This window comes from Sceloporus undulatus, chromosome 1 (genome assembly GCF_019175285.1).
Source record: "Sceloporus undulatus isolate JIND9_A2432 ecotype Alabama chromosome 1, SceUnd_v1.1, whole genome shotgun sequence".
NCBI classification, from domain to species: Eukaryota; Metazoa; Chordata; class Lepidosauria; order Squamata; family Phrynosomatidae; genus Sceloporus; species Sceloporus undulatus.
The window spans coordinates 57,446,809-57,474,578 of record NC_056522.1 but is presented as its reverse complement, the minus strand read 5'-3'; the positions used below and the strand labels follow the sequence as shown (position 1 = coordinate 57,474,578).

At 41.6% G+C, this 27,770-nt stretch overlaps 1 protein-coding gene across 6 annotated transcripts; it reads left to right on the top strand.

The window, feature by feature from the left end:
- Nucleotides 1–26,058, top strand: ABCC10 (ATP binding cassette subfamily C member 10). Of its 6 annotated transcripts, XM_042462264.1 has the most exons (23): nucleotides 396–587; nucleotides 780–856; nucleotides 2,057–2,252; nucleotides 3,068–4,436; nucleotides 5,184–5,411; nucleotides 6,769–6,925; nucleotides 9,014–9,153; nucleotides 9,347–9,426; nucleotides 9,928–10,099; nucleotides 11,390–11,488; nucleotides 12,374–12,563; nucleotides 13,431–13,508; nucleotides 16,296–16,487; nucleotides 17,795–17,927; nucleotides 18,884–19,067; nucleotides 19,802–20,145; nucleotides 20,594–20,763; nucleotides 21,933–22,093; nucleotides 22,740–22,993; nucleotides 23,310–23,455; nucleotides 24,537–24,634; nucleotides 25,186–25,298; nucleotides 25,619–26,058. In XM_042462264.1, exons 3-23 carry the CDS (start codon nucleotides 2,092–2,094, stop codon nucleotides 25,752–25,754), a joined length of 4,605 nt encoding a protein of 1,534 aa, XP_042318198.1. In that variant the 5' UTR covers nucleotides 396–587; nucleotides 780–856; nucleotides 2,057–2,091; the 3' UTR covers nucleotides 25,755–26,058. The 6 variants fall into 6 exon arrangements, 5 of the variants coding, with proteins under 5 accessions (XP_042318215.1, XP_042318198.1, XP_042318207.1 ...); XM_042462281.1 differs by lacking the exons at nucleotides 396–587; nucleotides 2,057–2,252 and adding an exon at nucleotides 1–75; XM_042462273.1 differs by lacking the exon at nucleotides 396–587 and having other exon boundaries at nucleotides 727–856.
- Nucleotides 26,059–27,770: the final 1,712 nt, after the last annotated feature.

The window sequence follows — 27,770 nt, the reverse complement described above, 5'->3', positions numbered from 1 at the left end:
AACATAGAGCAACGAATGTTAGAACGAGCCTGTTCTACTTGGGATCTCCATTTTGTCCTGAAAACAGAGTCTGTGGTAAAGGAGGCATATCTTTTGGGAAGCATGGAATAACTTTGGCCCAAGACACACTGCAGAAATAATCCAGTTTGAGACCGCTTTAACTGCCTTGGCTCAAGGCTAGGGAGTTCTGGGAACCGTAGTTTTGTGAGACACTGAGCCTTCTCTGCCAGAGAGAGCTCTGTGCCACAACAAACTACAGTTCCCAGGATTCCCTATCACTGAGCCAGAGCAGTTAAAGCTGCATTATTCCAGTCCTGCGTGTGTTCTGGAGCTTGATCTGTTTGGCTGAGGAGGGTTGGGCAAAGCTGACCCGCCTCCCCTCCATTTTGTGGGCAGGTTTTAGGTGCCGGAAATCCTTTTATGTACAGTATTCATTTCTGCCAACATGGAGTGGCAGGACTTTGCCTTCAGGAGAGAGGGAAATAATGGATCCTCAGAGGCAGAGGAGAGCTAGGCAATGATGGGCAACATATTCTCTGTCTCTGCTGTTTCTCTCTCTCACACAAAGGCCATGAGGCTTTTCTTGGGCAAGTCTTGTGAAATGGGAAGGGAGGGGTGGAGGCCATTCTCACCTTTCATCTATATTCCCAGTGCTTCCTCCTTCCTCTCCTTCCTCCTCCTTCCAAGGAGACCTTGATGCTGCCATTATTACTGAATTTTACCACAATTTGATAACCTTCAGTTGTCCTTTTTCACCTCCACCTTCTTCCCTGCTGCAGAAAACCAAGGAGGAGGAGGAGAAGACGAAACACAAGTGCAGAGTACTTTCCAGTTCCAGCATCAAGGTTATTTTCTTGTAAGTTGCAGACAGGGCAGATGGTAGTTTTACACACTCAACTCGGTTGTGAGGCTGTGGTGATTTGTAACCCTGTTTATTAAATCCAAAGATATAGCTGTGTTAGTCTGTGGAATCAGTATGCAGACAGATCTTGTGGCACCTTTGAGACTCACTGGAATAAAGAAATTGGCAGCATGGGCTTTTCTAGACTTCGGTCTACTTCCTCAGATGCTTTTGGTATTATTATTATTATTTAGAAAGATCTTGTGGCATCTTTAAGACTCACTGAAATAAGTAACTTAACATATTTATTAAATCTGACACCTATTTGCATGATTCTGATGATACACTTTTACAAAAGCCACATTGCCCTGTGGGGAAATGGGTTTTAGAAATGTATTGAACTCAGGGAAAATAATGCATTTATGTTTCCAAAACACATTGCAGAAATAATGTAGTTTGAGCCTGGTTTAACTGCTCTGGCTCAGTGATAGGGAATCCTGGGAAGTGTAGGTTGTTGTGGCACCAGAGCTCTCTCTGACAGAGGAGGCTCAATGTCTTACAAAACTACAGTTTCCAGAATTACCCTAGCATTGAACCAGGGCAGTTAAAACATATAAAACATAAAAACACAACATACCTTTAATGATCAGGTTTATTGTTGTTGTGTGCATTTACGTGGTTTCCAACCTATGGCGGCCCTAAGGTGAACTAATCACAGGGTTTTCTTGGCAGGTTTCTTCAGAGGGGGTTTGCCATTGCGTTCCTCTGAGGCTGAGAGTGTGTGATTTGCTCAAGGTTACCCAGGGGATTTAAATGGCCAAACGCTAGTCTCCAGAGTCAAAGTTCAATGCTCAAACCACTATGCCACGCTGATCAGGCAGAAGGGGGCACTTCAGCAACTGTTGCTTGCCACGCAAGTGGTGTGGAATAGTTGTGATCTTCATAAATGGCAAGACTATCCACACCAGTGAAATCATGGATCTTCAAGGCATATGTGACTACCATGGGAAAGCTTATGCTTCCCCCCTGCCCCGCCTTGCAGTATAACAATATAGCAGACAGATTGGTTATTGTTTTGTGATTCACAGTCATTTTATAAAGAGGCAGGATATAGTAGTAAAAATATATTTATTCTTCATTGTAAGGATTGCCAAGCTAGAGCAACAGTTGTTGTTTTTAATGCTTCATCCAGTGTCTTCCTCTGTTTCATTTTAGGAACTCTTGAGTATTGTACTTCTTCCTGGAGAAGGATGGAGGAGGTCCTGGCTAGTCTGTGTGGGACCAGTCCAATAGATCCACTTCCTGTCTGGGTCCATGATAATATTGGACACTGTTTTAATCAGTTGATTTTAAACATTATTCCCCATACAATAATTGCTGTAATCAGTGCCTGCTACATAGGAACACCAAGGTATAGTTAATGGGTCTTGATTTGTGAGCTAAATGTCACTTGCTCATTTTATATTGGGGTGGACAAATTCATTGAGTACAAGGACTGGCTTGCTGCCACTGGGATCTTCTGGTGGCCAAATGAACAGCCCAAAATGACAAAATATATATTTTTAAAGTAGCTGGATGTTCACTTCTGGATTCGAAAACATATTTTATGTTAAATAGTATGGTTCCCCTCCCCCATGTAACTGAAAAGTTGAATCAGTGTTCCTAATGGGTTCCACCAGAGGCCATCTTTTTGTAGGAAGGAAAAGAGAGTCTGGGAGTACTGGAGGAGTGCAAACAGCCTTTGCACACCATTGCTTAATATGCACTCTCACTTGATACAAGGTGCCTACTCTAATCTCAGAATTCAGACATTGCATAAAGAATACCAGTATTCTGGTTTGGAATAAACTGTTTATATACAATAAGCATGCATTTTTGAGCCTATAAAATCTATATAATGAGAGGATTTCCCCTTCTTGACATTCTCTTTGTGTTGCCTTTGGCTCACACATAACCATTTTCATTGCTGGCTCTGCTCACAGGAATAAATGACTAAATCTTGTGCATGTCTTTGTTGTTTAAGAAAGAAACAACAACCCCACAGACAGCATACCAAACAGCACAGTTATTTTGCTTGGATCAGTGTGGCAGTTTCTCTGATGTAAATGGTACTTCAGAGGCTGAGCAATGAGCCACACAGACTTCCTCGAATGAAGAGAAAGAGGCATGGATGTTAGAAAAGGGGAAGAGATTAAATTTTATTGCTTGGTCTTCTCTCTTTATTAGGTCTTTAGCCTCTCGGGCTGTGTACAAACCTGGATGGAAGTGCAGGATTGTTGCATCATTTCTTCTTGCTGGTTTGTCCATCCTTGACATAATCCCTGCAAGCATTTGGCAACAGAAATTGGATCCCTTATACTTAGAAGTACTGTCAGATGGCATAGTCACCTTGGCGTGGCTTACACACAGCTTGGCACTGCTTGCTATCTACAAGTCTCCATACAGTTTCCATCGTGGTCCTGTAATCTTACTGATCCTTGCCTTCCTTCCCATCCCATCACTTATCATCACATTGATTTGGCATTGCCAGACTGAAATAGATGGTCAGCATCTTCAACCTGTCACTGTCTTTAGACTTGCCATCCTTTGCTTGCAGTTGGTCTCTTTTCTTCTCTATTTTATTGGGTACATCATCCCTGTGGCTGACAGGCCAGATTTTTTCTCTCTCAATGATTCATACCAGCATGAACCCTTGATCACAGACTTGGGGATTTCTGTACCCACCTGGCCAGGAGTGGCAGAAGATGGAGAGAGCTGGCTTTCTCGTTTCTCCTATGCTTGGATGAATCCCCTGATGAAGTTTGGCTACCAGCGGATGCTAAATCGGCCACAGGATATCTTTCAGCTCCCTCAACAGCTCCAGGCCAATAGAGTCCGTGAACATTTCTGTTCCTGTTGGCAAGAAAAAGCAGCTCTCGGCCAAGAGAGTGAAAATATTGCATCTTCCACTGATGGATTATTTTCCCAAAGTGAAAGATTTTCAGTTTCAACATTTTCTCATAAGACTCAAAAGTCTGTACATCTTCTGTCAGTGCTGCACACAGCTTTTGGGCTGCGCTACTATTCCCTGGGCCTTCTAAAACTGGCTGGCAGTCTGCTAGCATTCTCTGGGCCCCTGCTCCTGAACCTTCTGGTCAGTTTTATGGAGTCACACAAAGAACCTCTGAGCCATGGGGTGATGTATACATTGGGACTTTTTGCTGGTTCCTTCCTGGGTGCCATTTTAAGAAACCAGTTTAGTTATGAGATAAACAAGACAATGCTTGTGGTGCGCACTGCAGTCATCTCTGCCATCTATCAGAAAGCCCTTCGAGTGAGTGGAAGTAGTCTGGCTGGCTTCACCACAGGTGAGATTGTCAACTTTATGAGCACTGACACTGATCGGTTGGTCAACTTCTGTCTCAGTTTCCACGAGTTATGGAGCCTTCCCTTCCAATTTGCCATCACTCTCTACCTCCTGTACCAGCAGGTAGGAGTGGCTTTCCTGGGAGGGCTGGCTTTGGCTCTGCTACTTGTGCCCATCAATAAAGTGATTGCTAATCGCATCATGGAGAATAACAAAGAGATGCTGAAGCACAAGGATATACGTGTTAAGGTGAGATGGAGATATATGGTGTTTCAGGGCTTGCTTTGGGTTTGCCTTTTGATTGTTCCTACCATGTAGGGATGGGGAAAATATGGCCCATGGGCCACAAACAACTCCTAGGGACAATTCTGAGACCTTCAAAGGAATCCCAATCCCACCCAAAAATGGAAAAAAAGGTGTTTTTTTTTTCAATTTATTTAAAACTAAAACTAAAAAAATGGCACCACCCCAACATCTTGGTTAAAACTTCCTGTTTACTTCCCTTTGCAAGATAACTGTTGACTTTCTCTGGTGCAGCCCCTTTTGAAGTAAGCAAGAGCTGTGCAAGAACACAAAATAGCACGTGCAGAGTTCTGCTTTTTATTATTAAACTTGTGCAAAAGCATTTGGGGGGATAAATTGTTAAGGATCAAAACAGTATTTTCTCAGCACTGCTGTGGGGAGTTACTAAGACCTAAACCTCAATTTGAATGGAAATTGTGTTCTTCTCACAGAGCCCTCCCTATGAAATGTTAACCCACATATAACATCTCAATGAAGGGCTTTTGATTTCTCTGTATAGTAACCTAATTGTAACAGCATTGTTACTGATTTTCTTTCTCTGATAAAGTACCAAGCAAGAAGGAAAACATGTTTGGGTTTTCTGTTCAGTATGGTATAGGTAGCATAAGGCATAGCAGAATTAGAAGTTTCTCTGGGTTTGTGGAAGAAATATATTAGCTGTGACTGTTTTGTTGTGTCTTCATGTATCCATAGTTGATGACAGAGTTCTTGTGTGGTATGCGAGTGATCAAGTTCTACACCTGGGAAAAGCATTTTGGCACTAGAGTCCATGCTTCCCGAGCTCAAGAGCTAAAGAGCCTGCAAGCACTCAAATATCTGGATGCTGTATGTGTCTATCTTTGGGCAGCTTTGCCTGTGGTTGTCTCTATTGTCATATTTATCACTTACGTTCTACTAGGACACCAGCTTTCAGCAACCAAGGTAAGAAGTGTGGCCATTCTAGGGCAATAATTCTAACTGGGCATTAAAATAGACTGTTTTATACTAACTTTATTGGTGACTAGCCTCTTTTTGATTCGATCCAAAGTACATGTTGTTATCTTTAAGGGACGTAGCCAGGATTTTAGGAAGGGAGGGGGTCCAGACTAAGTGCCACCATTATAATGGGGCTTGGGCGTGGCAGCGCAGCAGCACACACCATTCATTTTTCTAATTGGGGGGGTCCGGACCCCAAGAGCCCCCCCCCTTGGCTACGTCCCTGTATCTTTTGAAGTTTAAAACCGTTTGGGACTAGTGTACTTTAACCACTTCCTTCCCTATGATTCTGCCTACCCACAAACTGGCAAGACCTTTCTTTGTGCCCTGACACCAGCTGAGCACTAGTTGACTAGGACATCCAAAAGGGTATTTTCTACCATGACATGCAATTTTTGGAACTCCTTTGGCTTTCCTCAGTCCTCCATTTTGTGTTTTGTAGGACAGTGGACATATTGCTACCCTCTCTCAGCTGCATCATATTCTTTCATTTTCCCATTTACATCTTTCAGGACTTTTACTTCCCATGTTATAATTTGAAAATTGACAGTATGGGGGGTGGGGGGAGCAGGTCTTTAAAAGTTCAACGATTCTATGATTCTATGAAAATCAAGTTGCTACAATTGCCCTTGCATATCTTAAAAATCACAGTCATGATAAAGAGTCAAAGCTACAATCAGTGCATTCTCTTGGCTCTTCTTAAATCATCACTTATTCCCATCATTTACTTCCATACTAAATGCAGCTATCACAGGAAGAGGAAAACACAGTGCTGTCTTTGGCGCATACCCTGGGCTGATATATTGCCCAAATTGTGGGATTTGACATGCAAAACAAAATTCCATGCGTGTCAGCCTTTCCTTTCAATTTAAAAATATTTTTCTAGTTTTTTTAATGCCCAACATATCTGACTATCTTTATATAATTTCTTCTAGATGTCTAATTGGCTAATAACTCCCTTCTTTCATTTTCTTCCTCCTTTAATGCCCATCTTTTTGCTACCTTAGTCTTTGCTACCTTAGACAGATTTGTGCAGAGGGAGCATGTATTTTAATAAGTAGAATAATGAAAAAATGAATAATACACTTAATTTGTAGAGTTCGCAGTACAGAATTTTGGTCCATTTTAGTGGCTGTGAAATTTCCATGTTTGTTTATTTATTGATTATTTTCAGTATAAATATATACCTAGACACATCCTTCAATAAGACTGTTGCCATTTGCCTTCTCTTCATTACTCTCCTACTTTGCTGAAATACTGCTGTGTTTATTTTCTCCCCCAAGTATCTGTCTTTCCATCATAGGTGTTTACAGCTTTGGCCCTTGTTGGGATGCTCATTCTCCCTCTGAATAATTTTCCTTGGATATTGAATGGGATCTTGGAAGCCAAAGTATCTTTGGATCGAATCCAGCACTTCCTTGAGCTTGCAGACCAGGATCTGGATTCCTATTACAGCAGAGGTATGGTGAACTTGTGAAGTAGAGACACCAGAATGGAGGCAGAGGTACTCCTGGTTTATTAGTTTTCAGTGTGACAACAGAAAGGGGATGCACTCACTGTATGTGTCTATAGAATCTGGCACAGAATTCATTTTTCACTTGTACAAGAAAAAGATTACAGTGTATTCTGGTAAAATAATAGCATTCCTTTTTAAGCCAGGCATGCCTTTCACAGGGATGCTATGTAATTTCTCTCCATCCCTGCTGTTTTTCATCTTTCATAGCTGCCTTGAATCCCACTTTTGGAAAACAGCAGAGGATTGATGATGATGATGATGATGATGATATCTTTTTCAGCTGGTAATCAGAATTATGTGGCTGATGAGTATGCTGAGCTCTTTGGAAGTTTTATCCTACAGTGGTACCCCGGGTTACGAAATTAATTCGTTCCGCAGCCGCTTTCGTAACCCGAAAAGCATTCGCAAGCCGAAATGCCATAGGCGCTAATGGGGAAAAGCCGCGATTTCGTGCGAAAAAGCGCCGAAAAGCACCAAAATTTTTTTCGTAACCCGAAATAACCTTCGTAACCCGGAACAGTTTTTTTTAATGGATTTTTTTCGTAACCCGGAAATTTCATAAGGCGGCGCATTCGTATCCCGGGGTACCACTGTATTTTGTTATTGTTTCATTTTTTTATATTTCTGCAAACTTCAGAGTGGCCCCAAGTATGCTGAAACCTACCTTTTACTGTTCAGTAGCTCTGTTGAGTTTCTGGTGCTCAGTGCCTAATGGCTGGCACTCACTACTGGAAAGGAAAGATGTATAAAGTAACTGTTGATGGCTCTGAAATCAAAACAGAAGTTGTTCTCCCCTATCATTTTCATGTGAAGTTTCAAAGAAGGTATACTGTACAGTGAATTGATGCAAACAGGCAGCAGTGGTGGTGAGGGGCAGCAGCATTGTGGGCATGCCCTGAAAGAGGCAACAGACAACTGAAACCAAACCTAAAACAATTGATTTCATATCAGCAGTGCAACTTCTATCCCATTTGCTTGGATGGCAGCAGGATCTGTATACCTTTTGTTCTGCTACTCCATAGACCTTTCTAATTGTGCTTTTCTTGGTTTATTTCCCCTCCTTTGTAGATTAGGGATATGTAAGGGCTAACACTCAAGGTTCCTGACACATCGTCAAAACTAAGAAAGACTGATACAGTCAGCCATCCCCATAGGTGGGCTTGCCTTCTGCAAGCCCTGGCAGAAGTAATGGGGTGCATATTTGTGCCGCCGCGAGCACATGCCCCATTATTTTCTATGGCACTTGAGCATAAGCTGTTTTCTCCATATTGGGGGGGGGGGTCCGGAACGGATCCCCCACATATGGGGAGGGCAGACTGTACTAAAAATATTTTTGTGGTGATTTTCCAAATAACATATTATTTTATTTATTTGTATCTCAACTTTCTCTCAACTATGAGATTCAGGGCAGCTAACAACATATTTTAAAACAATATAAATTAAAATTCTACAAAAGCTTAAATAGAATGCATACAAAATTAGACAGTCTATAAAGCTACAAACATTAAAAATTATTAAAAGACTAAACACAAACCTTAAAAACAGCACCACACAGCATTGAAAGCTGTCATAAAAATGTTTTAGCTTGCTGGCTGAAGAAGAGCAAAAATGGGGTCATCCTGACCTCTCTAGGGAGGGAATTCCAAATTCTGGCAGCAGCCACCAAGGAGGCCCTCTCCTTTATTCCCACCAAATGAGCCTGAGAAGATGGTGGAACAGAGAGAAGGGCTTCTCCAGAAGAGCTTATAAAGGAAGAGATGGTCCTTCAAACAGCCTTGGACTCAGGCTTACAGGGCTTTATGAATTGTGCCTGGAAATGGACTTGCAGCCAGTGGAACTGTTTCAAGAAGGGAGTGTGCTCCCTGTAACCCCTGTTAACAATCTGGCAGCAGCTCATTGGGCCACTTGATCCTCTGCATAGCCCTGTTTGGGAGGGCAGTTAAGAATTCTGGCTGGTTTTCCAAGAAAGCAAGATATTCCAGGTGCCAAATACGTTTCTTGATATGACTATTTTATTGCTTTTCCCTTGTAGCTGGACCTTCTGATCCATGTTCTCTGCTAGAAATGCACAATGCCATCTTCTCATGGTCGACAGCAAGCAATGTTAACAGTGAACCACAAACACCTAGAACAAGTTTGGAGCTTCATATTCAAGATTTGATGGTAGCAAAGGTGAGCAAGGAAGAGCACTGCTACATGTAAACGCCACTGTGTAAGCTATTTAACAAGTAAGACTTAGTACTTAATTTTGTGGATAGCACAAGAAGATGCTTTAAATTAAATTAATCAATGGATTAAACTTTCTAAAGTAATATAGCAACTTTGAGGACTAACTTGTAATGTTGGTGCTTCTTTTCATCTCTAGGGAGCACTAGTGGGAATTGTTGGAAAGGTTGGCTGTGGAAAGAGTACTTTGCTTGCAGCTATCACAGGAGAACTCAAAAGGTAAATAGCCAGTACTACTTTCCTTCTAATTTCATAGAACCTATTATTTCATTTGCTAGACCTTAGCTTCAGCCACTGAGCATTAGGTCTCTTAATCTGGGTTCAGATTTGCACTCCACGAGTAAAAATGAATCAGGGAAAAGGACCACAGACTTATGACTACACCATGGTTAGCAATTTTTAACATCTGTTTTTCATTATACTTAGAATATACTCTTACTTGTGAGATTTTCAGTGGCCTTCCATCCAGACAAATGAACAGGACCAGACTTGCTTAACTTTTGCAACCCTTGAGCATCAGTTACTTCTGCATCTTTCACAGGGCTGGTTCATCACCTCTTTCCATTACTACTTGTAATTGCAATAAATTTGCAGATGGGGCCACGTTTCTTTATCAAAACAATGCAGCATGCAGGTCTAGTACTAAACCCACTTGCATGTCAGTTTTATTTATGTGCTTTTTTTAACTCTCTGTGTTGCCCATTGCTGGGATATGTGCAGACAAGGTGAGCAGGTTTACATTTGGGATCTGGAGAAAGGATTCGGCTTGGTCACGCAAGAGCCCTGGATCCAGTTTACAAGTGTTCGAGAAAACATCTTGTTTGGAAAGGAATACGATGCCAGATTTTACCAGGAAGTAATAGAAGCCTGTGCTCTCTCTGATGACTTGAACGTGAGTGTCCTGTAACCCTCAGTTTCCCAGGAACCAAATTGCTCTAGTATTTTAGTATTCCAGTAAAATGATCAGTATTTTAGCACTTAGCTCTGTTTCCAGACACTTGGAATTCTTGATGCCTGAGAGAGAACACTTTTGAAGGAATAATTTTTAATAGCTGTGAGATGAATCATTTAGTCTCAAGCAAAGTATATTGAAAGGAAGACCCTGGAGTTTAGTAATGCTGTAGAGTTTTTGTATGTGTTTATTACAATTTTCCAATGTTACAGTATGTTTCAGCAGTCATGAGTCACATTGGAAAACTGAGTTCCAGGAGTCTTATGTGTTATGTTTTCTCAATGTCTGTAGTTTTTGTTTTTTAATGATGGGGAGGTTGGTTTGGTGTAAAACCACCTCAGTCTAGAGAAGGTTTGTCATTTAAAACAGTACAACCAAGCTCTGTTTAAACCAATTAATCTGTCCCATAACCATCTGCATTTGGATAACAGACAATATATTTATACTATTCATAATCATCCCCAGTATTTTATTTTCATAGTCATAGTTCTGTGAGGAAGAAGCTTCTGTGAGGACTTTTTAAAGTTATATCCTTATGTTCACTCCTGGGATGGAAGGAAACTGGAAAGGAAGAACATTTTCTTGATTCAGGTTTGCAGCATTATCTTGGGAACAGTTGCAACGTCACATTTCATGCCCCAGCATAAAGATTGTCAAGCTTCCAGCATAATGTATTGGGAATTTTTGCTCTCTCTGCTTCAGTGGATTGAGAACAACTGAAACAGAACCAGCCCATGGTCTGATTTCAGTGATAGTGAGAAATTCACTTAGCCTCTTTTGTTGTCTGCAGTGTATCCTATCTGTGACTCAATCATCCAGGAGTCTTAGGCGGGTTACAGACTGCCGAAAAGCGGTGGTCTGCTGCCGCCGTCAGTTGCAGCGTCCGGGAACCGCAGCAGCCAAACGGCGCGGTTCCTGGACGCTGCAAAGAAGGAGCGCAAAAATCGTGCTCCTTCCTGCACCCCAGAAGAGACGCCGCATGTGCCGAAACGCGCACTCGCGGCATCATTTCTGGGGTGCGACATGCGGATGCAGCGCATCCGCTACGTCAAGATGGCGGCGGCCGTGTGGAACGGTCGCCGCCATTTCGTATGGACTCAGTCCGTACTAGGGTTAGGGGCCCTAGTATGTGCTGAGCAAGTACTTTCCTGCCCGTTTGTAACGGGTCATAGGTACTAATTTGCTGCATTAGTTCAGTAGCTGTTAAATTAATTATCTTCCTTTTTTTAGATTTTGCCAGCAGGTGATCAGACAGAGGTGGGTGAGAATGGAGTGACCCTCAGCGGGGGACAGAAAGCTCGAGTCGCACTTGCTAGAGCTGTTTACCAGGTAGATAAAAGACAGAATGAGTAAAGGGCAGTATACAGTTAGTATACCTCAGTTAATCTAGTGCTCTTAGGCATGACTTCTTTAATATAATGTTTGGTAGCAGATGTAGAAATAACATGGAAAGAAATTAGTTAGGTTCCTACACTACAAAACAGAACATCAGTTCTGCATGTTTTAGAAGACTTCTTCAAAACTAGCAATAGGCACATGTGAGAAGAAACAACCAGGTCAGGTTAACCTTGGACAAGTAAACAAAAATATTTTGAACTTTCTGGAGAGTACATGAAAGTTTCTCCAGATATATTTTCTTCTTTCACCAATCTGCAGTTTCCTTAGGATTTCAATTTTGGTGGCCAGACTTACAGATCTATGCTTTTTTAACTGGCTGGGAGCAGTAGATGAGGCAAGCTTATCTCCTTACACCTTTTCTCTCTGTTTTGCTGTACACATATCTCAGTAAGAGATTTTGGAGGCAGCTATTGCTTACCTTGCCTGTTACAGGTAGGCACTCATGGCTATGCAGTTAACTCTTTCCTAGCTGAAGTTTTGTTGCATGGTTTACTGCAGAAGTTCTTCTGCAAAACAACACTGAAAGTCTGTGTTTCTTCATCATCCTCCCAATACCAATTCCGCTAAGAAGCTTCTAGCTGGATAAGAAGGAAAAGGGGGTGCATTGCCATAAAAAGACTTTGTAAAAAGGAGCTTCTTTGTCAGAGGCATTGTTAACTGAGGTAAGCCTGTATTTAAACAGAACAGGTGAAGCCTAAAGGACTTCACTAACTCTCATCTTAATAGAAAGCCAGCAGTTTTGTCATATAAAAAACAGGGGCTCAAAGAAAATATATCTTTCATTGATTTATATTTTTATATTATGTTTTTTCTTAGGAGAAAGAACTATATCTTCTTGATGACCCCCTGGCAGCTGTTGATGCAGATGTAGCCAATCATTTAATGCAGAAGTGCATTTTGGGAATTCTCAGACATAAAACCAGGATTCTTTGCACCCACAGAACTGAATTCTTGGAGAAGGCTGACATCTTATTGCTGATGGACAATGGCAAGATCATCAAGACAGGTATAATCTAGTAGAGTCTTCTATTAAGGTTTTTTTTCCAGAACTTCCCTCCCCGAAGTGAGAATTTGGCATATCAGGCTTGAAGCATTGTATCTGCTCATGTGTAGTTGATTTGCAGTACTTAATATGTTGCACTTACTGACTCAAGCATGATGTTTCTTTTAGTGCCATTTTATGAACATTTTAAAATGTGTATTTTGGTACTTTTTGAGGTACTCTGGAGGCTCATTAGACTATACATACAGAAAGTCAAACATTCAGATAGAAATTTAATAACATATGATTTAAAATTTTGATTTATATAGAATGCAGTTTATTACAAAAATGCCATGAAAATAAAGAGCAAAGACAGTGCAAGTAAGCAAATAAAGATGAAGGGCAATTGTTATGGTTAGAGTTTGCTTAATGAACAGAGGGAAGGAAATAGATGAGGCTTACAGATTCATGCTCAAGGATATGCTAGTGTTGAGCAGAGATTTTGCAGCCATGAGCTCTACATAGAGAGATAAAGACAGTGGTTTGGATCCTAGGTTCCCATGAGCAGAAGTCCACTTACAGGGTGCTGTCAGTTTCTATTTCTCCATGTGCCCCCTCACAAATTTCCCTTGAAAGGCTGACAAGCTTTCCAGAATAGTATGGGGTGTGATGCTGAGGGCTGCAAGAGGAAAAGAAAACAGTGAAAATCTTGCACCATTTTCTGCTAGTGGGAGTCTCCACTGGATCAGAGACTATTTCTTGAATGGAAGGAGGTTTTTGGTTTGGAGAGAGACATCTCCGGCTCCAAGTTAGAGTTTGAAATTTCAGGAAAATAATACAGCAGTTCAGATTCTGCAACATCCAAGTGCATTCTGATCTAATTTCTTCTAGGAACCCCAGGAGAAATTCTACCGCTGGTAGAATCTGCCCCTAACTTTAGGAGGATGGACAAGAGAAACAAGGACAAAAGTAAGTTCTGAATGGTATGGCTCCTTTAGATCTGTAGCAACTGCAGAAAACACTTGAGTCTCTGTTTGCAGCCTTTTAATTGTCTGTCAGGACTGGGGTGAGGAGTAAAAATAGTTTGGAAATCTATTAAAAACCAACAAGAAACATGATTAAGGGAGAGTTGAGTATGTGGGTACTCCATAGCATTTTTTTCTGGCTAAAATTATCAAAGAGAAGAATAATATCTAGAATCACATGATCTTTCAGGTGTTGTTGGATTGAAAACCCTAGCCAGTATAGGTAATAATGAAAATCTTGGGAGTTGCGGTCCAAAAACATCAAAAGAGCTACATGATTTCCAATCTTTATTTGGAGAACCCTAGGTAGATATTTCCCCCCCTATAATTTAATTGAGTCCCTTCCTTGTGTAGAATTGATTATGTATTTATATTGGCAGCTTGTTTAAAGATTGTGTATAATTGGAAAGCCATAAATACCCTGTCACTTTTTTGATGGATAGATTGAGTTAGTAAATTAACTGAAAAAGTAAAGGCTACTAGAGTAAACCAAGAGGACTCTAAATTTTATGCAACATGGTACAGATTTATTAGTTAATTAAATGAAAATGCCATTCTGCACCCACCCACTCCCAATACACACATTGGTTTTTCATAGAATCATAGAATAATAAAGTTGGAAGAGACCACAAGGGCCATCCAGTCCAACCCCCTGCCATGCAGGAAATCCAAATCAAAGCATCCCCAACAGATGGTCATCCAGCCTCTGCTTAAAGATCTCCAAGGAGGGAGACTCCAGTACACTCCGAGGGAGTTTGTTCCATTGTCGAACAGCCCTTACAGTCAGGAAGTTCCTCCTAATGTTGAGGTGGAATTTCTTTTCCTGGAGCTTGCATCCATTGCTCCGGGTCATAGTCTCTGGAGCAGCAGAAAACAAGCTTGCTCCCTCAATATGACGTCCCTTCAAATATGGGCTATCATATCACCTCTTAACCTTCTTTTCTCCAGGCTAAACATCCTCAGCTCCCTCAGTTGTTCCTCAGAGGGCATGGTTTCCAGACCCTTCACCATTTTAGTCGCCCTCCTTTGGACACACTCCAGTTTCTCAATGTCCTTTTTTAATTGTGGCGCCAAGAACTGGACACAATATTCCAGGTGGGGCCTGACCAGAGCAGAATATAGTGGCACTATTACTTCCCTTGATCTAGACACTATACTTCTATTGATGCAGCCTAGAATCGCATTGGCCTTGTTAGCTGCTGCATCGCACTGTTGACTCATGTTCAACTTGTGGTCTACTTGGACTCCTAGATCCCTTTCACATGTAGTTTCATTCAGCCAGGTGTCGCCCATCCTATATCTGTGCATTTCATTTTTCCGCCCTAAGTGCAGAACCTTACATTTCTCCCTGTTGAAGTTCATTTTGTTAGCTGTGGCCCAGCTTTCTAGTCTATTCAGGTCATTTTGAATTTTGATCCTGTCCTCTGGGGTATTAGCTATTCCCCCTAATTTGGTGTCATCTGCAAATTTGATAAGTATGCCCCCAATTCTGTCATCCAAGTCATTGATAAAGATGTTGAATAGCACTGGGCCCAGGACAGAGCCCTGTGGGACCCCACTGGTCACTTCTCTCCAGGATGAAAAGGAGCCATTGTTGAGCACCCTTTGGGTTCGGCCGGTCAACCAATTACAGATCCATGTAACAGTTCCTTTGTCTAGCCCACATTTTACAAGCTTGTTTGCAAGAATGTCATGGGGAACTTTGTCAAAGGCCTTACTGAAATCAAGATATATTATATCCACAGCATTTTGGAGAGATAACCTCATCATCATTATTTTCGTAGTCTCAGCTGGAGGTTTTTTTTAGCTGGATAGTTATGAATCCCAAGTTGATATACCACATTGTTCTAGATATCAGATGCATTATTTATTGGTAAAATCATTAAAATACTAATAAAAAGAGAAAGCTAGGTAGAGCTTTTCTGCACTGTTAAGCCAAGTCTCCAACTGCAGTTCTTAAAAGTCTTAGCCTAAGATATCTGTTATTTATTTAAGTAGAGCTGCATCTAGTTTCCATGCAATGTGAGAAAGGGGAAGATAACTGCAGTGGAAATCTCATCATAAAATAAATTGAGAAAGAAGATAGGCTTCTGTTCCATGAAGAAGGAGTGTATACCATCTCGAGAATTAGAAATCAAAGACCCAAATTAATAAACTGGTGAGGATAGGGTAGCCTTGTAGGTCCTTTTTCTCTTTGATTTAACTGAAAGTGTATCTCCAAATATCCCAGCATTGCAGAGAAAAGGGTGGGATGAGTTGCGTCACTTGTAATAGCACAGATGTAACTAGGTGCTGTCCATAATGCTGCAACAGCCACATTCTATCACCACTCACAGTTGATGTGATTTCTGAAAGGAGACAAGAACATTTTACCCGTAATCAAATGCTGTCATTTAAAGGTTTGGTAACAGAAGTGCACTCTGAGGAAATACACCAGGATCTTGCACAGCAATGATAGTTATACCTAAAAATAGTGCTTGAGGTATACCTTGGTTACCAGCACTAGATTCAGGAATAACTGAATGTGTTAAAGAAAGATGGACCCTATTCCACTAGTAGGAAGTACTGTTCAGCTGTGTTATATCTACATGTACCTATTTAAACATTTTTATTTGCATCTTCTTTAAGGGGTGCGTTTAGCTGGGTTCATTACATTGAGACTCTGCAGATATGGCTGGTGTACTTGGTTGCCCAACAAAACTTTCTTCAACTTGATGGGTTTTTTTCTAAGTACCTACTACAGCTAACCAAGAAGAGGACATAGAATCTGAGGAAGAAGACTCAAACCAAGTAAACTGTATTCTCAAGCAGGAGGAAGAGAAGAAAGAAGGGGCAGTGGCTTTCCAGGTCTACAGAGCATATTGGTTGGCTGTTGGCAGCTGCCTTGCATTGTCCATCCTCCTCTCCTTGCTACTAATGCAAGGTAAAGATTATGGCTTTGTTCTTCATTTTGTTAGTTTCCAGTATTGCCCAACATCCTGTTCAAACAGGCTCAGTTATAAGTGTTCAGAAAATCTGCATTATCACATTGCATAGAGTATTGGAATTAATATGAAATTTTGAGGTTCACTTATAACATTACAAGTCTCTTCCCATGGAATACAGCCAATGGTTTGGTTCAGACATAAAGGAATCCATGGTTCATGTGTTATGAGAACCTGCATGAGCATTGAGCTTGCACATCCTGTTTCCTCCTCTTTCACTTATCAAAGGGGGAGACTCAAAGCATTCCTTTAGTTTAAAATTAATCACAGTTCCATGTGGAGTCCAAATTTGGCATTTCTTTAATTATGACTAATGACAACAATTCATGGTTTCAGATTCTGGTTTCTTTCTAAACCATAGCTTAAACAACCCACAGATCCCTGTATGCGGATGTCCTAGGATACTGAATAGTTAAAAGGTGAAAGGGAATGCTTTTGATCTCCTCCTCTAGCATGTAAAATAGAAAGAGGCAAAAGGAATTGGAGCCCAAGGCACAGGCACTGTTTTAAGCAGAGGAACTACTTCAGCTAGTAGGAAAACATGGTTTTTCATCAGATTTGAACTTACTATATGTCTCATTCAGTGTGTGGAAGGGTTATTTTGGGGGAGTACAATTCTCTAAAGCCCCCAGCCTAGAATCTGGGAATATAGTCCAAAAAAGTAATATTTCCAAGCAGTAGTATCTCTTCCCTTATATATGTTCTCCACCACAACAAAAGAATGCCTTGTCCATATCTCACTAACTTCTTCTCACTTCTGAAGCAAAAGTATTTATCCAGAACCTGAGGGAAAACATGAGCTTTGAGTTTGGGGGTTTACAAGATGATTAATGGAATTTCTAGGAATGTAATTGCTCTGGGGTGTGGGGAGAGGAGAATGCAGAGAAGCAAGAGCATCTGCTCTTTTGCTCTCTTTCTCTGTTATTTGAAGCGTTCATTGTGATTGTCCAAGATACTTTCAAGTAACGCAGCAAGAAGTTGCTTCATGTGACAATATTGCTTTTAGACAAGTCAGAACCTTCAATTTTTACATGAGAAGGTGCTAATCACTTTGCAGTATACACTTACATTGTAACCATGGTATGGGCAATGGTATAATGCACTTTCTCATGTTATAATGCTTCTTTCTCATATTAAAATTGAAGAGTAATATTTTCCACATACTGTATATCATAGGCCCTCAGTACATTTTTATTGGAGTAGGTAGAGTTAAATCTTACTGTCTGACATTTCTGCATTTCTGCAGGTTCTAGGAACATCTCTGATTGGTGGCTGTCAAACTGGATCTCCAGTCTTCCCCATGCAGGAAATACCTCTGTCAGCAACATATCCATTCAGCTCAACTCACAGCTGCTACTATTCTCCCATGGGGTACTCATGTATGTCAATATAGGTTATGACCTGAACTAGGGGTGGCATGTCTGTCAACAAATGTTCCTGAATGTATGGATTGTTTTAGCAGTCCCTTCATAAAGTCCTTTTTAAAATGAGCAAAAGGAGCTGTAGACTCACTGAAGTACCTGATGAACTGGTGAAAAGGTTAGAAGAAAGAGAGAAAATGTTAACAAAGGGGTAAAACAGACCGGCGCAATAGGCCGGCTTCCCCGCAGCATAGGGTCATGACATATGCATGACGCACGCCCTGACACCACCCTGAAGCTGGTGTCACGCTGTCCATACGGGGGCAGATTTTCAGTACTTTGGCCACAGGAGTATTGAAAGGCTATGGCAGCAGCGGAAAAGTGCCACAGCGCCCACCCAGCTTTCCAAGGGGCGGTATGACACTGCCCCTTCGGGGCTGTCTGTTTCACCCCAAAGTTTCCCAGAAAATTTACTAAGGGTGAATAGGAGTTTGCTTTGGGTGAAGATGATTGAAACTACAAAAATTCTGATAATATGGGTCAACATATAAAAATTTCCAGAGGATTCTTGAGTCTTGGCATTGTGGGCCTCCCTACACCAAGTAAACAAATGGCTGAACCATCACCATAAGTATAATAGTAGCAGTAATAGTAGTAATAATATTTTTGTGAAAGAATGGTCTTGCCTCCACCCCCAAAAGAGAACATCAGCCTTGTTTTGAGGCAGCCAGAAAGAACAGAGTAGGGCTCCTAACAATCATGGACAGAATACATAGCCAACTGGTTCAGAAGGGTAGGTGATTAGCACAACTGGAAAAATGAAGGTTTTCTCCTGTAGCCTTCCAGGGGCAGGCCCACCCCCTCACACATTGAAAGCTATAGATTTTCGTAGAGAGCTGGGACAGGAGCCAGAGAAAGAAGGGCCAACCTACTGAAATCCCCATCCTGACTGATCTTGTCTTTCTTTTTCTCAGTTCCCCAGTCTTGGTCTCCAGAACTTCAAATGCTGCTTCAGATGTGAACTTTTACTTGACAGTGTATGGTTGCATTGCTGGGGCAAATTCTGTCTTCACCATCCTAAGGTCCTTCCTCTTTGCCTATGGCACCATCCACGCTGCTACTGTTATTCACAATAGGCTGCTTAGAAGGGTGATGAAGGTAAAGTCTGTTGGACAGGACAGCCATGGGTCCTGGAAGTTCTGTTTGGGCAGAGAAGGTACATGGGTGCATAGAAAATTTCTTTGTAAAAAATTACAGAGATATTTTAAAATTGGAAGAAGTTAAATTTAGGTCTTATATATAATAATTAGGTTAATATTAAATATGAACAATAACACTATTTCCCTATAGTGTTCATCTGTAAACTGATTCTGCCAGTTCTGTATTGATGTACAGGTGGTTTTCCCATGTAAATGACAAATAAATCAGGTCATATCTCAGATAAAAACTATTTAATAATAATAGGATTTATTTATTTATTATTTATATACCATCTCCCAAATAAAAGCATGTAATTTCCCCCCGCTGATAATAAACTGCCCTATTCTACTAAGAGACTGGCAGATCTTATTTCAGTCTTTTAGCACTGAGAATTTTGCTTTTGTTTTCTACTTCATTTTTGTGTGGCTGGGAAGAGTGAAGCAGAAGTTGGTAACTCTGGAAAGAGAGGACAAAATTCTCTGTTTCTGTCCATACTTAACCTCACACACTGTGTGAGAGGTTGGGAGCCATGTCTTTTTTGTGTGCAATTGGAGGGCGTGTGGGGGGCTTCAAACTCTAGTAGTGTATAGAGTTCCCCTGACAGGGGCACTCCATGGGGACAGAATCCATGAAGAAGAAAATAAAATTACAAAATGCATACTGTCCATTTACACTCGTTTCCTTATTGCCAGGCTACAATGACTTTCTTTGATACCACGCCAACAGGCCGTATCCTTAATCGCTTCTCTTCAGACCTGTATTGTGTTGATGATAGTCTGCCCTTCCTTCTTAACATCTTTCTGGCCAACATCTTTGGCTTACTGGGCATGCTAGTGATGATTACTTATGGACTTCCTTGGATCGGCCTAGTTCTGCTGCCCTTGGCAGTCATCTACTACTCCATCCAGCGTTATTACCGATTCACCTCCCGTGAACTCAAGCGCCTCTACAGCCTCACCTTGTCTCCTATCTACACTCACTTTTCAGAGACTTTGACAGGTCTGAGCATTATAAGGGCAACTAGGGCCACAGACAGGTGAGTTTTATTCTTTGGACAAGGAAGGACTAAACCGGGGCGGGCAGCTGTTATGTGTTACAGTGCTACATTGTCTGCACAGGGAACCTTGTGAGGCAGCTTGCATCTCCCCCCCCCCCCCCCCATGCTCTTTGGAGGCAATTTGGCCATGTTTTCTACATGTCCTAGACTGTTTTAGGGCTAGAAGGCAATCTATTTTTTTCAAACCTCTGGGTCATTTTCTGTTGATAAAAGGGCCTGAAATGACAGCAAAGGATGGAATAGACTTAGGCTCTACAGCTCTGAGTAGGTATTTGTGAACAGGAGAAAAATATTTTTTCCTTAAAAGAAATTTAGCCTGCCATAAAGTGCTAGCTTGAGGATTTGGCCCCATGGCACTATTAAAAGTGACAGTGAGAACTATGACAGATTGTTCCTGAAATTAACCTCTGGGCTGTATCCAGTCTAGGTTTGAGACAGAGAACCAGCTGCGATTAGAGCTCAACCAGCGCTGTCGTTTTGCTAGTAACACTGCGATGCAGTGGCTTGACATTCGACTGCAGATGATTGGAGTTGCAGTAGTTACTGCTATTGCAGGAATAGCAATCATCCAGCACCAGAGGAATCTTGGAGATCCAGGTAAGCCACTTGACAAATCTCTGTAAAAGGATACCTCTTCATCAATAGCCATCTCTCCCCACTGTTCTCTTCCTCCTTTATCATACTCATGAAAATGAATCCTGGCTTCTTTTCCACATTCTGAGAATGAAGGGCTGAAAGCAGACTAAAGAGTAGTTTTGAAAATTCAGGGCCTACCATTAATGCCAACATGGAATAGGGGACATATTTTCAGTATTTCTCACTACATTTCAGTCTCTCTATGTGTTCTTTTCTCTCTGCCCACTCTCTTAAAAAAACAACAACAACAACAGAAAAGGGTAAAAGAAAATATCAAAGATCACAGAGTCATAGAATCATAGAATTGTAAAGTTGGAAGAGACCCCAAGGGCCATCCAGTCCAATCCCCTGCCATGCAGGAACCCAGAATCAAAGCACCCCCGACAGATGGCCATCCAGTCTCTGTTTAAAAACCTCCAAAGAAGGAGATTCCACCACACTCTGAGGGAGTGTGTTCCATGGTTGAACAGCTCTTACTGTCAGGAAGTTTCTCCTAATGTTGAGCTGGAATCTCAGCTGAAGAGCAGTTATCTACTAAACCTTTTAGCATGGAGGCAAACTTATTTCCTAAGCAATACCTACCAAGCTAGACTGTACAATGAAGATTGTAGCTGATCACAAGCAAAAGCAATACAAGTCTTACATATCAATGGTTCAAGAAAGCACCAAGAAAAGAAGAATAACTAGACATTATTTTGTTACTGTTGTGTGCCTTCAAGTTGTTTCTGACTTACAGCAATCCTAAGACAAACCTATCAGGGTTTTCTTGGACTGAATATGTGACTCGACCAAAGTCACCCAGTGGGTTTCCATGGCTGAGGAGAGAATCGAACCCTGATCTCCAGTGACCAAACCACTACATTATGCTGGCTCTAGGCATTCTTATCTATTCTAAAAATGTTTTATAGTGATCTTGAATGGTCAAAAAAACATAACACTGCTCATTATTCAAAATATAGATTTTGAATACATTGCGCGCTCTCTCTCTCTCATTTCTTTTCCAGTCTTAGAGGTAAGCAGATGTCATTCATCTCCATAGGTTCTCTCTTCCATTTTGTTCATTTCAGAATTTTAGTCTCCTGCAATCTTTCCCTGACACTTTTTGATGATGCCCTTCTTTGACCCTTCAGGTCTTGTTGGCCTAGCCCTTTCGTATGCCTTATCAGTCACAAACTTGTTATCTGGACTCATCACCAGCTTCACCCAAACAGAGACCATGATGGTGAGTGTAGAACGGACAGAGGAATATGCCACAGAGATCCCCATAGAGCCTCAGGAGAAAGTGCTCCAGGTAAGGCTGTCTTAAGACTCTTAAAGCCATGCTAGTAGTGGGTTGTGCTTCTGCCACTAGGCAGATGGGTTTTGGAGACCTTGTTATCATTACGGCAAAACACTAATAGCTGGCCATTGGCCTAGTTTGGTTTAATTTGTATTGTTATTAAAGTGACTCTGATATTTTTAACATATATATTAGCTTGGCAGTTTGAAGCTGGAAAAAGATATGAAGGCTGAAAACAGACTGGCAAAGTGAATGTTCCTCTGTTACTAACCTGCTTGCACAGTTCTCATGATTAATAGAAGTTGGGGGTGGGGAGGTCACACTTACACAGTGTGATTTCCACTGTTTGATTCTGCCCTGTATAACCCTTGGGTAGAATAAGCTGTTTTGGGATCTAATTCTATTATTGTCTGAAAGGTGATTCTGGACTCCATCAGCAAAAGAGCTGGAATGTTTCTCTGCTCTATACTACCTGCTGTTTCATTTACTAACATCACACTTGCAGTCAGATATCAATAAGCACTGCTACAGAGCACCAGGATCTACTTCACTTACATTGGTGATTTTTGGGGACAGATCAAAAAGGCTTTATAGTGGAACATTGATGGGAAATGTTACTGCTTATGGTTGCTGACTGTTTTTCTCTTCTCTCTTTAAGGTTGCACCTGATTGGCCAAGTCAGGGTCACATTGAGTTCCAGCAGGTGGTACTGGCCTATCGGCCTGAGCTACCCAATGCCCTCGATGGGGTAACCTTTACTGTCTATCCTGGGGAGAAAGTAGGGATAGTTGGGCGCACTGGCTCTGGCAAATCCACTCTCTTTTTGGCCCTTTTCCGAATGGTGGAGCTGAAATCTGGCCGAATCCTCCTTGACAATATTGACAGCCATTCCGTAGGCTTAATGGAGCTGAGGTAGGTTGTGTTCAGCAGGCACTGGAGTAGCAGCTGGGAACCCATGTGCTAATTCCAACATTTGCCATGACATGACGTTACCAAAGAAAATATTTTTCTTCCTATCCTTTAGCCTTACTGTAACTTGCTAAACCAGTTATTACTCAGGATGTGAATGATAATAGTTAATTGTCCCATCTCTTGCACAGTAATTTAAAAAGTCAGTTTAATAAGAAGGTGCAGGACTGTCTGTTGATGACAGCTACATGCTCATCACTAACTCTGTTTTGCTTAAGCTGGTGCCTCCTGGCAGTCCATCATCTGTCCTATCTTTTAGGTGTAGATTGGCCATAATCCCCCAGGACCCATTTTTGTTCAGTGGGACAGTCCGTGAGAACCTGGACCCTCAGGGACAACACACAGATACTGAGTTGTACCAAGTCCTGGAGCAATGTCACCTGCAGGCAGTAATTAAACAGATGGGTGAGTGTGGTGTTTGGAGAAGGGGGCAGTGCTTATATTTGTTAGAGATCTTAGGAAAAAAATCTGATAGATTTATATGCTGATCAGAGTAATAAACAAGGCAGGAACCATTAATACACACAGGAGTAGAGCTGGTTGGGCCCCACTATAGTTTGGCATGGAGAACCTATTTCCTGGAAAGGACTGCATTCCTTCATAGAATCATAGAATTAGAATCATAGAATCATAGAGTTGGAAGAGACTAGGGCCATTCAGTCCAACCCCCTGCCATGCAGGAAATTCAAATCAAAGCATCCCTGACAGATGGAGATCTAGCCTCTGTTTAAAGACCTCCAAGGAAGGAGACTCTATCACCCTCCAAGGGAGTGCGTTCCACTGTCGAACAGCCCTTACTGTCAGGAAGTTGCTCCTAATGTTGAGGTGGAATCTCTTTTCTTGGAGCTTGCATCCATTGTTACGGGTTCTGTTCTCTGGAGCAGCAGAAAATAAGCTTGCTCCCTCCTCAACATGACATCCCTTCAAATATTTAAACAGGGCTATCATATCACCTCTTAACCTTCTCTTCTCCAGGCTAAACATCCCCAGTTCCCTAAGTCGTTTCTCATAGGACATGGTTTCCAGACCCTTCACCATTTTAGTCGCCCTCCTTTCGACACGCTCTAGTTTCTCAGTGTCCTTTTTGAATTGTGGCGCCCAGAAATATTCAAGTGTATTTGATCAGTTGCTCCATGTTGTAGCATTATGAAGTACCAAAAAATGGACAGGACTGCCCCTTTTCCTTTTCTGTCACCTTCGGTCTCCCCCCACTCTGCTCAGCAGGCTGCTGAGGGATGAAAAGATCACTTCTGCCAGACCTTTGAACTGCTCACTTATAGAGGGCTCCTCTTATATTCCAATCATTCTGTCCATTTTAACTTCTCTTTAATTCCATACCTTCCTTTTGCCAGAGATATGAACTGCTTGCAAACAGTTCGAACTACCCACCTCCTTTGTCACTCCATCCTCTCGACTAGTACTGAAATGAAGGTCTAAAACTTACTTAGAAACTCAAAATTTAACTTTATTTTCTTTCTCTATGTAGGTGGACTGGATTGTGAACTGGGGGAGAGAGGAAAGAGTCTTTCTGTAGGACAAAGGCAGCTAGTTTGTTTAGCCAGAGCTCTCTTGACTCAGGCCAAAGTGAGTGCCATTGTTTCAAAATTGTTTCCCTGTGTTTGGCAATAGTTTCTGGATTGGGATAGCCATTGTGTTTGACTAGGGAAGATTTATGTAGCAGTATTTGGATGATCATGGTATACTTGATAGAGAAGATACCATATTGCACAACATATAAAGTGTGAGAAGATTGTCTACTCCCATTCCAAAAAGGTATCATAAATATGGATGTGGTAGTTTTATAAATAACTTACTTTCATCTAGCCTGATGTTTTTCTTACTCAGTGCATAGTAATTTATGGAATTTGCAACAACATGAACTGGTATATGGTGCTTGCTTCTAGCTCTGATTTGATAACTGTGAAAGGAGATTAGGCAAATGGATGGAAATCAGGTCTATCAGAATCTGCAGACTTGGAGGCAGTATGGCACTGAAGGCCAGTAGCTTTGGACAAGAAAGTTGGACCATGGATCATCATTCCATAGTTCATCAGGGCCATCAGTTGGTTCTATTCATAACTATATGCTTTATTTCTTGTATCTGTATAATTCTTCTTTCTTTGTCACAACAATAGATTCTGTGCATTGACGAGGCCACAGCAAGTGTGGATCAGAAGACAGACAAATTGCTCCAGGAGACCATCCGCCAGCGATTTGCAGACAAAACTGTGTTGACTATTGCTCACAGGTGAGTGTTTCCTTTACCTTTCATGTCTGCTCTCACAACTCTCAAAAACAGACTATCACTCAGCTGGTGCAAATCACCTTAGCTCAGCTTTAATTTCTAAGCGACATTGCTGTGACAATTTGCACAATAGACGACATTGTTGGGAACGTCACTGCACATGGCTGCTGAATTACATGAGCCTTTGGTATAATTCAGCAAGGTTAGTCTTATACCCCTCATGTTACAGGAGCAGCTAGAAGGATGTACAGATTCTTTTTATATTTTTGCCCTTTCCACAATCCCCATCTGACGCTGTTTGTGCTTCTGTTTGTTTTTGCTAGATTGAACACAATTCTGGACTCAGACCGAGTACTGGTGATGCATGCTGGGAAGGTAGCAGAGCTTGATTCCCCTGCCATTCTCAGCCAGAAGCAGGGCTCCTTGTTTCAGCACCTCCTTCAAAGTGGGCAACAATGATATCCCTGCAGGGACTCAAACTTGGCAATTAATACCTCATGACTGGAAGCCTCCCCTGTAGCAGTGGAGGCCCCTTCCCTGATATTTTTCTCCCTCTTCAGGACATGCACTCCACATTATGCTGAAGATCCAGATTATAACAAGGAGCCAGTAGAAGAAGAAATGTACTCCCAAGTAATGAGTGTATGAACAGATGCATTTTATCAGTTTCAGAAGTGCATAATTATTTCACACAAGAATTAATGTCTTCTTCCAAGGGGCTTGTGATTTATGGGCTGAGGAATTATATATTTCTTTTGAAGGATTGAGTCTTTCTGAGTTGTCATTACAGTCTACCACAGAATGATGTCAGAGCTGCAGTCTTGTCTCCCTTCTGAGTGAATTATTGTAAGCATAAAATTTCAGTGTTGTTTCCATCTTGTACTTTTCAATCAGTCTCAGTGTAGACTCAATATGCACAGTCAACAGATACATTGAGATGAAGTCCACACTGCCCCAGTTATTTGCTTTTAGGCTCAGTAACTAGAAGAAACTTGATGGCTTCTTCAAACAGCTCTGCTTATCTCTCTTTCCTTGAACATCCCCTGCCATTCTATGAGCAGTCTACTTGCCCTCATCCTATCATTTCTTCCACTGTATATTTGGCACCTGTGTTGGGCCCATATCATTATATGAAAGAGAGAAGAGTGCAGATAAGTTGGAAGTCGGCACTTTGATTTCTGTATACAGTGAAGAAAACATCCACTGATGGGTTACCTCTTCTTGCTGCCCAGTGAGGAAAGGATTACATGATCCTAAACCTTGTTGAAGGATTAGATAGTCCTGGTTTGCTCCTTCAGTTCCTTCCTTTGCTTTAGCCCAGTCAGGTGGTGCTGCTGCTGCTGCTTCATACCAACCAAATGACATTTCTTCTACCATTCCTTTCTTCAGCTTCTTGTTTTTCTTCATATATTTCTTTTTCTGCCCTGCTTTTTCTCACTCCCTCCTCAATTTACTAGGCACAGGAAAGGCTATTCAGAAACAGAGTTAACAAAACCTTCGAAAATTACCTTCATGGCATGTTCACATACTTAGATGTTTGTGCCCTCCCTCTTGTCTACTTACAGAAGCCATTTGGAGTCACTCTGTTCTGCTTCTATGACCATCATAAGCACCCTTCCTTTATCTGAAGTAGTTCAGGAGCTTTTCTGGTTTTTTGAGTTGGCACAGCAAAACAGCTTCTGTAAAATGAAACGTTGCCTCAAGGTACTCCTGCACTAGGTTGCAGTGGCAGCCTTGTGAGATCTGAAGGAAGGGTAGTGGTAGAGGCAGATAAAGCTTTACCACTCTCCACAAAGGAAAATGTGAAGCAGGGGAAAGGCTTGGTTGCAGAGCTGAGAGATGAATTTTCCCACCACTATGTGCCCCAGAATAGCCATACCTTTACTCAAACATAGACCACAACTATTCTTTCTATTATAGTGTGGTTACTCTGACTAAGTACCAGTATTCCCAGTCTCTGAACTACTCTAAAGGACTTCACACCAGGCAAACACTACAGTTCTCTTCCTGTCCTGTCTGCAAGCAGTTGAGGGCTTCTGCTAGATTCAAAAACCCATCCAAGAAGAATAGCATTTTTGTTTCAACTTGAAATAAGGCATTAAAAACCTCTTCAACTGCTAGTGTTCTGCTGCACTTTCTGGTGCAAACATCCAATTCCAATGTATGTTAATTTGACATGTTGTTGTTATTATTATTATTAACCTTTATTTAGAAAGCGCTGTAAATTTACACAGCACTGTACATACAATCTTTTTAATTAGACAGTTCCCTGCCCTCAGGCTTACAATCTAAAAAGACACTACACAAAAGGAGAAGGGAGTGGTGGTGGGGAAGGGGATGAGGGCCAGCAGTCTTCTCTACCTCTGAGGCCTGGACCAAGGGAGATGGACTGGAGGGAGGGCTTGGCTTCTTGGAGCTAGCCTGCCTCTCTCTCCCTCAAGATGGTGGATGAAGGGAGGGCTCGTCTTCTTCCAG